This window comes from Oncorhynchus gorbuscha, unplaced genomic scaffold (assembly GCF_021184085.1).
Source record: "Oncorhynchus gorbuscha isolate QuinsamMale2020 ecotype Even-year unplaced genomic scaffold, OgorEven_v1.0 Un_scaffold_717, whole genome shotgun sequence".
Lineage (NCBI taxonomy): Eukaryota > Metazoa > Chordata > Actinopteri > Salmoniformes > Salmonidae > Oncorhynchus > Oncorhynchus gorbuscha.
The window spans coordinates 165,736-175,636 of record NW_025745777.1 but is presented as its reverse complement, the minus strand read 5'-3'; the positions used below and the strand labels follow the sequence as shown (position 1 = coordinate 175,636).

The following is a 9,901-nucleotide window of genomic DNA, read 5'->3' as shown; positions in this document are numbered from 1 at the left end:
TACCTCCTACCAGCTAACACAGCCATACATAGGTACCTCCTACCAGCTAACACAGCCATACATAGGTACCTCCTACCAGCTAACACAGCCATACATAGGTACCTCCTACCAGCTAACACAGCCATACATAGGTACCTCCTACCAGCTAACACAGCCATACATAGGTACCCCCTACCAGCTAACACAGCCATACATAGGTACCTCTACCTCCTACCAGCTAACACAGCCATACATAGGTACCTCTACCTCCTACCAGCTAACACAGCCATACATAGGTACCTCTACCTCCTACCAGCTAACACAGCCATACATAGGTACCTCTACCTCCTACCAGCTAACACAGCCATACATAGGTACCTCCTACCAGCTAACACAGCCATACATAGGTACCTCCTACCAGCTAACACAGCCATACATAGCTACCTCCTACCAGCAAACACAGCCATACATAGCTACCTCCTACCAGCTAACACAGCCATACATAGGTACCTCCTACCAGCTAACACAGCCATACATAGGTACCTCCTACCAGCTAACACAGCCATACATAGGTACCTCCTACCAGCTAACACAGCCATACATAGCTACCTCCTACCAGCTAACACAGCCATACATAGCTACCTCCTACCAGCTAACACAGCCATACATAGGTACCTCCTACCAGCTAACACAGCCATACATAGCTACCTCCTACCAGCTAACACAGCCATACATAGCTACCTCCTACCAGCTAACACAGCCATACATAGCTACCTCCTACCAGCTAACACAGCCATACATAGCTACCTCCTACCAGCTAACATAGCCATACATAGCTACCTCCTACCAGCTAACACAGCCATACATAACATACATAACATACATACAGTTGAAGTCGGAAGTTTAGATACGAGTCTACTCTGCCTGTCCAGGGGGAGCTGACTCAGTCTACTCTCTGTCTGACCACTAGGGGGTGCTGACTCAGCCTACTCTGTCTGACCACTAGGTGGTGCTGACTCAGTCTACTCTCTGTCTAACCACTAGGGGGTGCTGACTCAGTCTACTCTGTCTGTCCACTAGGGGGTGCTGACTCAGTCTACTCTGTCTGTCCACTAGGGGGTGCTGACTCAGTCTACTCTGTCTGACCACTAGGTGGTGCTGACTCAGTCTACTCTGTCTGACCACTAGGTGGTGCTGATTCAGTCTACTCTGTCTGACCACTAGGGGGTGCTGACTCAGCCTACTCTGTCTGACCACTAAGTGGTGCTGACTCAGTCTACTCTCTGTCTGACCACTAGGTGGTGCTGACTCAGTCTACTCTGTCTGTCCACTAGGGGGTGCTGACTCAGTCTACTCTGTCTGTCCACTAGGTGGTGCTGACTCAGCCTACTCTGTCTGTCCACTAGGGGGTGCTGACTCAGTCTACTCTGTCTGACCACTAGGGGGTGCTGACTCATTCTACTCTGTCTGACCACTAGGTGGTGCTGCCTCAGCCTACTCTGTCTGACCACTAGGTGGTGCTGACTCAGTCTACTCTCTGTCTGACCACTAGGTGGTGCTGACTCAGCCTACTCTGTCTGACCACTAGGTGGTGCTGCCTCAGCCTACTCTGTCTGACCACTAGGTGGTGCTGACTCAGTCTACTCTCTGTCTGACCACTAGGTGGTGCTGACTCAGCCTACTCTGTCTGACCACTAGGGGGTGCTGACTCAGCCTACTCTCTGCCTGTCCGCTAGGTGGTGCTGACTCAGTCTACTCTGTCTGACCACTAGGTGGTGCTGACTCAGCCTACTCTCTGTCTGACCACTAGGTGGTGCTGACTCAGTCTACTCTGTCTGACCACTAGGGGGTGCTGACTCAGCCTACTCTGTCTACTAGGTGGTGCTGACTCAGTCTACTCTGTCTGACCACTAGGTGGTGCTGACTCAGCCTACTCTGTATACTAGGTGGTGCTGATTCAGTCTACTCTCTGTCTGTCCACTAGGTGGTGCTGTCTCAGCCTACTCTGTCTACTAGGTGGTGCTGACTCAGCCTACTCTCTGTCTGTCCACTAGGTGGTGCTGACTCAGCCTACTCTGTCTACTAGTTGGTGCTGACTCAGCCTACTCTCTGTCTGTCCACTAGGTGGTGCTGACTCAGCCTACTCTCTGTCTGTCCACTAGGTGGTGCTGACTCAGCCTACTCTCTGTCTGTCCACTAGGTGGTGCTGACTCAGTCTACTCTCTGTCTGTCCACTAGGTGGTGCTGACTCAGCCTACTCTCTGTCTGTCCACTAGGTGGTGCTGACTCAGCCTACTCTCTGTCTGTCCACTAGGTGGTGCTGACTCAGTCTACTCTCTGTCTGTCCACTAGGTGGTGCTGACTCAGCCTCCTCTCTGTCTGTCCACTAGGTGGTGCTGACTCAGTCTACTCTCTGTCTGTCCACTAGGTGGTGCTGACTCAGTCTACTCTCTGTCTGTCCACTAGGTGGTGCTGACTCAGTCTACTCTCTGTCTGTCCACTAGGTGGTGCTGACTCAGCCTACTCTCTGTCTGTCCACTAGGTGGTGCTGACTCAGTCTACTCTCTGTCTGTCCACTAGGTGGTGCTGACTCAGCCTACTCTCTGTCTGTCCACTAGGTGGTGCTGACTCAGTCTACTCTCTGTCTGTCCACTAGATGGTGCTGACTCAGTCTACTCTCTGTCTGTCCACTAGGTGGTGCTGACTCAGCCTACGTCCAGCGTCTGTCCACCTCTAACATCAGTATGGACATGGACACTTTCATCAGCCTGGACCCTACTGTTATACAGGTGTGTATGTGTGTCTTTCTACCTACCTACCTACCTACCTACCTACCTACCTACCTACCTACCTACCTACCTACATACATACATACCTGTCTGTCATTATCCTCCTAACCCCTCCACCTTCAGACTCTGGGTGTGAGCCAGGTCAAAGGTCTGCTGGGTTCTAACCTGCCAGAGCTGAAGAGCTATGAGAACCAGAGCGCGGTCCGGACCTGGATCAGCACCCGTTTCCAGGCCGACCTGGACTATCTGGGGCTGGGTGCAGAGGAGCAAGGGCTGACTAACCCACCACACGGCTGGCGTAGGAACCATCATACTTCCTGCAGGCAGGGGCACCTGGAGAGGCTGGAGCCGAAAATCGCTTGCGTGGCTGGAGCTGCTGCTACAACTACAGGAGTAAACATGTGTTCCTTTTTATCTATAGAAGATGTAGTTGGTTCTCTTTCTATTTTTCTCTGCAGAGCTCCGAGAGAGAGATTTATGATTTGAGTTGATAGAACAAAGTTATAATGTTTGTTTTGTTTCTGTGTAGCGAGGCGGCGGGCGTCGCTCTGGTCAACGTTCGGCCTCCACCTTCTCCTCACCACTCTGGCCGTGGCTGTCACCATGCATTCTACACTGATGATTTAAGCACGGATTTCAGAGATTTTATATTTCAGTGAGAGAGTTAACTGACTCCATATAGCATCCAGTCGCATTCGGCTCAGACAGGGAAAAACATCATGTAAAGTTCTCAAACAGGAAACAAAAATGTATACGTTTAGAGTCAGGTAGTGCCTCAGATATTGTAAATATCACTGAATACAAGGATATACTATAAAACCATCTAGCACTTTAGTCACATCAATGTTTCTGCTCTGACAAGTTCTGCATTTTATTTAAGTGTCAGGTGTATGTTGTTCTGTCTTGGTGGATTTGGAATGAGTCTGTACTGTCTTGGTGGTTGGAATGAAGTCTGTACTGTCTTGGTGGTTGGAATGAAGTCTGTACTGTCTTGGTGGTTGGAATGAAGTCTGTACTGTCTTGGTGGTTGGAATGAAGTCTGTTCTGTCTTGGTGGTTGGAATGAAGTCTGTTCTGTCTTGGTGGTTGGAATGAAGTCTGTTCTGTCTTGGTGGTTGGAATGAAGTCTGTTCTGTCTTGGTGGTTGGAATGAAGTCTGTTCTGTCTTGTCAGTTGGAATGAAGTCTGTTCTTCTTGGTAAAGGGTTGGAATGAAGTCTGTTCTGTCTTGAGTGGTTGGAATGAAGTCTGTTCTTGTCTTGGTTGGAATGAAGTCTGGTTCTGTTTTGGTGGTTGGAATGTTGTTTAAAAGAAGAATTTGTAGGGCTCTATTCAGTCTGTGTAGCTGAAAGGTCATATCCTATTGAGCCAAGATCTGCAGCATTTACCATGAATGCAGTCTACGCTACGGGAACATCTGCCAGCATTTACCATGAATGCAGTCTACGCTACGGGAACATCTGCAGCATTTACCATGAATGCAGTCTACGCTACGGGAACATCTGCAGCATTTACCATGAATGCAGTCTACGCTACGGGAACATAATGCTGTACTGCTGAACTTCTACGATGTGGATTGAATAGAGCCACTTGTCTTTGGCTTCGGGTGAAAATATGAAAGTATTTCATTAGATGACAAAGAAGTCCTGTGTTGGTGATGTCGTCTTTCTGGGACAGCCATTTTGTTTTTCTCAGGGTTAGTATCTCCAACACTTATCCACCGAGCCAAAACCCTGTTCGATGTCATGACAACCAATTCCTCTAGTGCAGAATGATTGATGTCATTAGAATGTCACTGTGCTTTTGTTCATGTCAGCTCAAACTGTTGTCTGTCTTCTCAATGCTGCCATTTGATGATACTAAATAGCAGATGTTGAATGTATGATTTAATTAATAAAAATGTATATTATTACACAATCCCCCCCCAATTTTTAAAATGTATTTATAAAGAAATAAACAGCCTATGAACTAACGGCTGATAATAAAAGTTTTTCTACAAATTAACAAAACATTTTAGCGGTTGTGAAATGATTGTATTTTTCAGGGCTCAGTTTATTCCTAACAAACCAGTACAGTAACAAACCAGTACAGTACTCAATCAGAAAGACTCACAGTGCTGCATTGAGACAATTAGAGTAATATAACTTACAGATCATACAACAACCACCAAACCATGAATACTCACATTCTACGTTGTCTATTTCTATGGCACACATATTTTACCGTTGCCAAGGCAGCGGTGAATTGCATAACAAGGGACAGGGCGGGATGGAACACTGTCAATGACAATTCAATTGTTCTATTGAGTTAAATCTAATTGAAGTCCTACATTTTTGCCGTTGCCAAGGCAACCGTTAACTGCATAGCAAGGAACAGGGCAGGATGGGACGGAACACTGTCAATGACAACATTCTGTGACAGTTAAATTAGATTTAACTCAATAGAACAATTTAAGTCGCACATTTTGCCGTTGCCAAGGCAACCGGTAACTAGATAGCAAGGGACAGGGCAGGAAGGAATGGAACACTGTCAATGACAACATTCTGTGACAGTTAAATTGTTCTATTGAGTTAAACTAATTGGTCTTTCAAACACGTGGTAGCCTGCTGTGCAGTTCTACTGGGTGGAAGCTGAGACAAACAACAGACTGTGTTGGAAGAGCAACTTGTCTCAGAAGACATGACACAATGTTGTAGCTAGCTTCCCAAAAGACACAGGAGTCTCCTGCTGGTTATTATGGGCTTTATAAGCGCTTATAAACCCCCAGGAGGGTCTTGCAGGAGGACACGTGTGCTTGGCGTCTTTGAGCCTGTCGAAACAGAACGGGATGAGACAGCAACCCAGAACAAACCTGAGGAGGAGGAACAACAACGGTCAAACATTGTAAGGAGATGCATCTTAAGGCCAAAAAGGGATTTTATTTCTCTTAATCACAATCATCATTTACCAGTTAAAATGTAGACACAAATTAAATACATTTTATATAAAAATGTTTTCCAAAATATTGCATTCAAATATCTCATTAAATATAGTGTATACATATTTGCACAAATGCATTTCAACCTGAATGAAGTCAGCTTAAATATTTTGGTTTCATTTTGTTAAAACACTCCAGGCCCTGACTTGTCCAGAGCCTATTTTTTTATTTTTTTATTTCACTTTATTCAACCAGGTAGGCAAGTTGAGAACAAGTTCTCATTTGCAACTGCGACCTGGCCAAGATAAAGCATAGCAGTGTGAACAGACAACACAGAGTTACTTACACATGGAGTAAACAAAACATACAGTCAATAATACAGTAGAACAAAAAAATAAAAAAGTCTATATACAGTGAGTGCAAATGAGGTGAGATAAGGGAGTTAAAGGCAATAAACAGGCCATGGTGGCGAAGTAATGACACTATAGCAAGTAAACACTGGAATTGTGGATAAATACTTAATCTTTCTATCTGTAAAATACCAAAGTCGTAGGTAAAAATGCATTTTTATCTATAATAAACAATTGACCAACATATCAACAATTCCCCTCTGGGCCTGGAGGAAACATCAAAGCATAACCTCACAACATGTGGTGAAGGAAGAGGACTCTGAAGCTGAGAGGCATAACCTCACAACATGAAGGAAGACGACTCTGAAGCTGAGAGGAATTAGCTTGGTTTGTCTGACTTCCAGGAAATGGCAGTTAAAAAAGTCAAATACACTGAAATTAGATGGCCCATTAGACGGCCCGTTAGACGACCCCATTAGACGGCCCGTTAGACGACCCCATTAGACGACCCATTAGACGACCCCATTAGACGCCCCATTAGACGACCCGTTAGACGACCCATTAGACGACCCATTAGACGACCCCATTAGACGACCCATTAGACGCCCCATTAGACGACCCATTAGACGACCCGTTAGACGACCCGTTAGACGACCCATTAGACGACCCCATTAGACGACCCCATTAGACGACCCCATTAGACGACCCCATTAGACGACCCGTTAGACGACCCGTTAGACGACCCCATTAGACGACCCGTTAGACGACCCCATTAGACGACCCATTAGACGACCCATTAGACGACCCCATTAGACGACCATTTAGACGACCCATTAGACGACCATTTAGACGACCCATTAGACGCCCCATTAGACGCCCCCATTAGACGCCCCCATTAGACGACCATTTAGATGACCCATTAGACGACCCATTAGACGCCCCGTTAGACGACCCATTAGACGACCCATTAGACGCCCCATTAGACGCCCCGTTAGACGGCCCGTTAGACGACCATTTAGACGACCCATTAGACGACCCATTAGATTTCCCCATTAGACGACCCGTTAGACGACCCGTTAGACGACCCGTTAGACGACCCATTAGACGACCCGTTAGACGACCCCATTAGACGACCCCATTAGACGACCCGTTAGACGACCCATTAGACGACCATTTAGACGACCCATTAGACGACCATTTAGACGACCCATTAGACGACCCCATTAGATCTAACCCCATTAGACGACCATTTAGACAACCCATTAGATGACCCCATTAGACGACCCAATTAGACGACCAAAGCCTAATTTACACCTAATCACAACCTCATCAAAGTAAGTTACGAAATATAGTCCAGTTTGTAACATTCCTTATGAAATGGGCTTTTATTAAATTATGTGTCATTTAATGTAGTGAGCTTTGAAACTGATTTAATGACGGTAGTATGATAAACAAAAACAAATACATACATTTTCATCAAGTTTGACATTTGTTTATTTTGTGAAAATTACTAATATTAATGGATCAAAATAACAACAAATTGCTAGATTGATTCAAGTCATTTCAGCCTGTGGTGTCTGACCTGAACCCACTGACAAACAGTAGGATTGGCTTTCACCCCCCACACACACACACACACACACTACACTACACACCACACACCACACACACACACACACTACACACACTACACACTACACACACACACTACACTATACACACACACACACACACACACACACACACACACACACACACACACACACACACTACACACTACACACCACACACACACACTACACACCACACACACACTACACTATACACACACACACACACACACTACACTACACACCACACACACACACTACACACACTACACTACACACACACTACACTACACACACTACACACTACACACCACACTACACACACTCTTGTACGCACCCACAGAAGAAGAGTCCTCCACAGAAGAGATAGGTGAGGACACCAGAGGAGAAGTCAACCTTAGTGACCACTGTCTGGTGACAGGTAGGACAGGTCATCTGGACAGGACTGTCCCCAAACGCACCGATGGCCACTGGAGGAGGGGGGGGGGGTGGAGTAGACAAAGTATTAGTTCATTCTCTAATGCATTAATGTGTTAATTCATTCAGTCCTACAGTACCTCAAAGCATGGCTTCATCCATCCATCTGCTGTTTAACCTCCTTTATAGCATGACTTCATTCATCCATCTGCTGTTTAACCTCCTTTATAGCATGACTTCATTCATCCATCTGCTGTTTAACCTCCTTTATAGCATGACTTCATTCATCCATCTGCTGTTTAACCTCCTTTATAGCATGACTTCATTCATCCATCTGCTGTTTAACCTCCTTTATAGCATGATTTCATTCATCCATCTGCCCACTGAAAACACACGACTGTTTAACTTCCTTTATAGTTAACAAGAGTTTCACTCAACCCAAAGTACAGTAGGACATACCAACAGGCACCTGGACGTTGGCCATCCTCCCTGAGAGGAAAGAGAGTTGAGTACTAACAGAGAACACACAGCAGGACGTACAACACACTAATGGAACACTCAACAAATGCTGATAACCAGAGAGAAAACATTCAAACATTCAAACTACAAATAAAATAGTCTTCTTTTTTTTGATAAGCTTACATTTTTCATCATTACTTTTCCAATAACAGACACATGATCTCTTATAAAAGTACTTACAGATCTGCTGTAAGGGAGATTCTTACTGCTCTGCTGGTCCAAAAGGAGTCTGGTACTTCTCTTCTACTCAGTATCACAGGAGGGTGAACAGAGTCAGTAGCTGGATCCGCCCATCCTACCAAACAGCCTGTACTGCTATCTACTGTCCTGTCTCCTACCAAACAGCCTGTACTGCTATCTACTGTCCGGTCTCCTACCAAACAGCCTGTACTGCTATCTACTGTCCTGTCTCCTACCAAACAGCCTGTACTGCTATCTACTGTCCGGTCTCCTACCAAACAGCCTGTACTGCTATCTACTGTCCGGTCTCCTACCAAACAGCCTGTACTGCTATCTACTGTCCTGTCTCCTACCAAACAGCCTGTACTTCTATCTACTGTCCTGTCTCCTACCAAACAGCCTGTACTGCTATCTACTGTCCTGTCTCCTACCAAACAGCCTGTACTGCTATCTACTGTCCTGTCTCCTACCAAACAGCCTGTACTGGTATCTACTGTCCTGTCTCCTACCAAACAGCCTGTACTGCTATCTACTGTCCTGTCTCCTACCAAACAGCCTGTACTGCTATCTACTGTCCTGTCTCCCACCAAACAGCCTATACTGTTATCTACTGTACCCTGTCTCCTACCTATACTGCTATTCAAGTTATCGTTACTCAGTGTGTATAGAGCAAAGTTAACGTTCCTCATTGTGTATAGAGCTCTATCCTCAGTGTGTATAGAGCCTATCTACTCATCCTGTTCCTCAGTGTGTATAGAGCCAAGTTATCGTTAGTCAGTGTGTATAGAGCAAAGTTCATTGTGTATAGAGCCAAGTTATCGTTAGATTTCCTCAGTGTGTATAGAGCCGTTATCGTTCCTCAGTGTGTATAGAGCCAAGTTATCGTTAGTCAGTGTGTATAGAGCCAAGTTATCGTTACTCAGTGTGTATAGAGCAAAGTTATCGTTATCTCAGTGTGTATAGAGCTCAGTGTAAAATAGAGCCAAGTTATCGTTACTCGGTGTGTGCATAGAGCCAAGTTATCGTTACTCGGTGTGTGCATAGAGCCAAGTTATCGTTACTCGGTGTGTGCATAGAGCCAAGTTATCGTTACTCGGTGTGTGCATAGAGCCAAGTTATCGTTACTCAGTGTGTATAGAGCC

At 45.6% G+C, this 9,901-nt stretch overlaps 2 protein-coding genes across 2 annotated transcripts in view; one reads left to right on the top strand and one right to left on the bottom strand.

Annotated features, from left to right (window-relative positions):
• LOC124019896 (enamelin-like) overlaps positions 1 to 3,395 on the top strand; it is a 13,583-nt gene extending 10,188 nt beyond the window's left edge. The window contains exons 2-5 of the mRNA XM_046335339.1: positions 66 to 650; positions 2,674 to 2,768; positions 2,892 to 3,066; positions 3,298 to 3,395. Coding sequence (XP_046191295.1) covers positions 66 to 650; positions 2,674 to 2,768; positions 2,892 to 3,066; positions 3,298 to 3,395 — 953 coding nt within the window. The remainder of the gene's footprint in view (positions 1 to 65; positions 651 to 2,673; positions 2,769 to 2,891; positions 3,067 to 3,297) is intronic.
• A 1,839-nt stretch (positions 3,396 to 5,234) lies between these two features.
• LOC124019909 (lipopolysaccharide-induced tumor necrosis factor-alpha factor homolog) lies at positions 5,235 to 8,922 on the bottom strand. Its single transcript, XM_046335351.1, has 4 exons — positions 8,760 to 8,922; positions 8,520 to 8,549; positions 7,981 to 8,113; positions 5,235 to 5,617 (listed from the first exon to the last, which is right to left on the bottom strand). The coding sequence occupies exons 2-4, from the start codon at positions 8,542 to 8,544 to the stop codon at positions 5,437 to 5,439; spliced, it is 339 nt and encodes a 112-aa protein (XP_046191307.1). The 5' UTR covers positions 8,545 to 8,549; positions 8,760 to 8,922; the 3' UTR covers positions 5,235 to 5,436.
• Between the last annotated feature and the right edge of the window lie 979 nt (positions 8,923 to 9,901).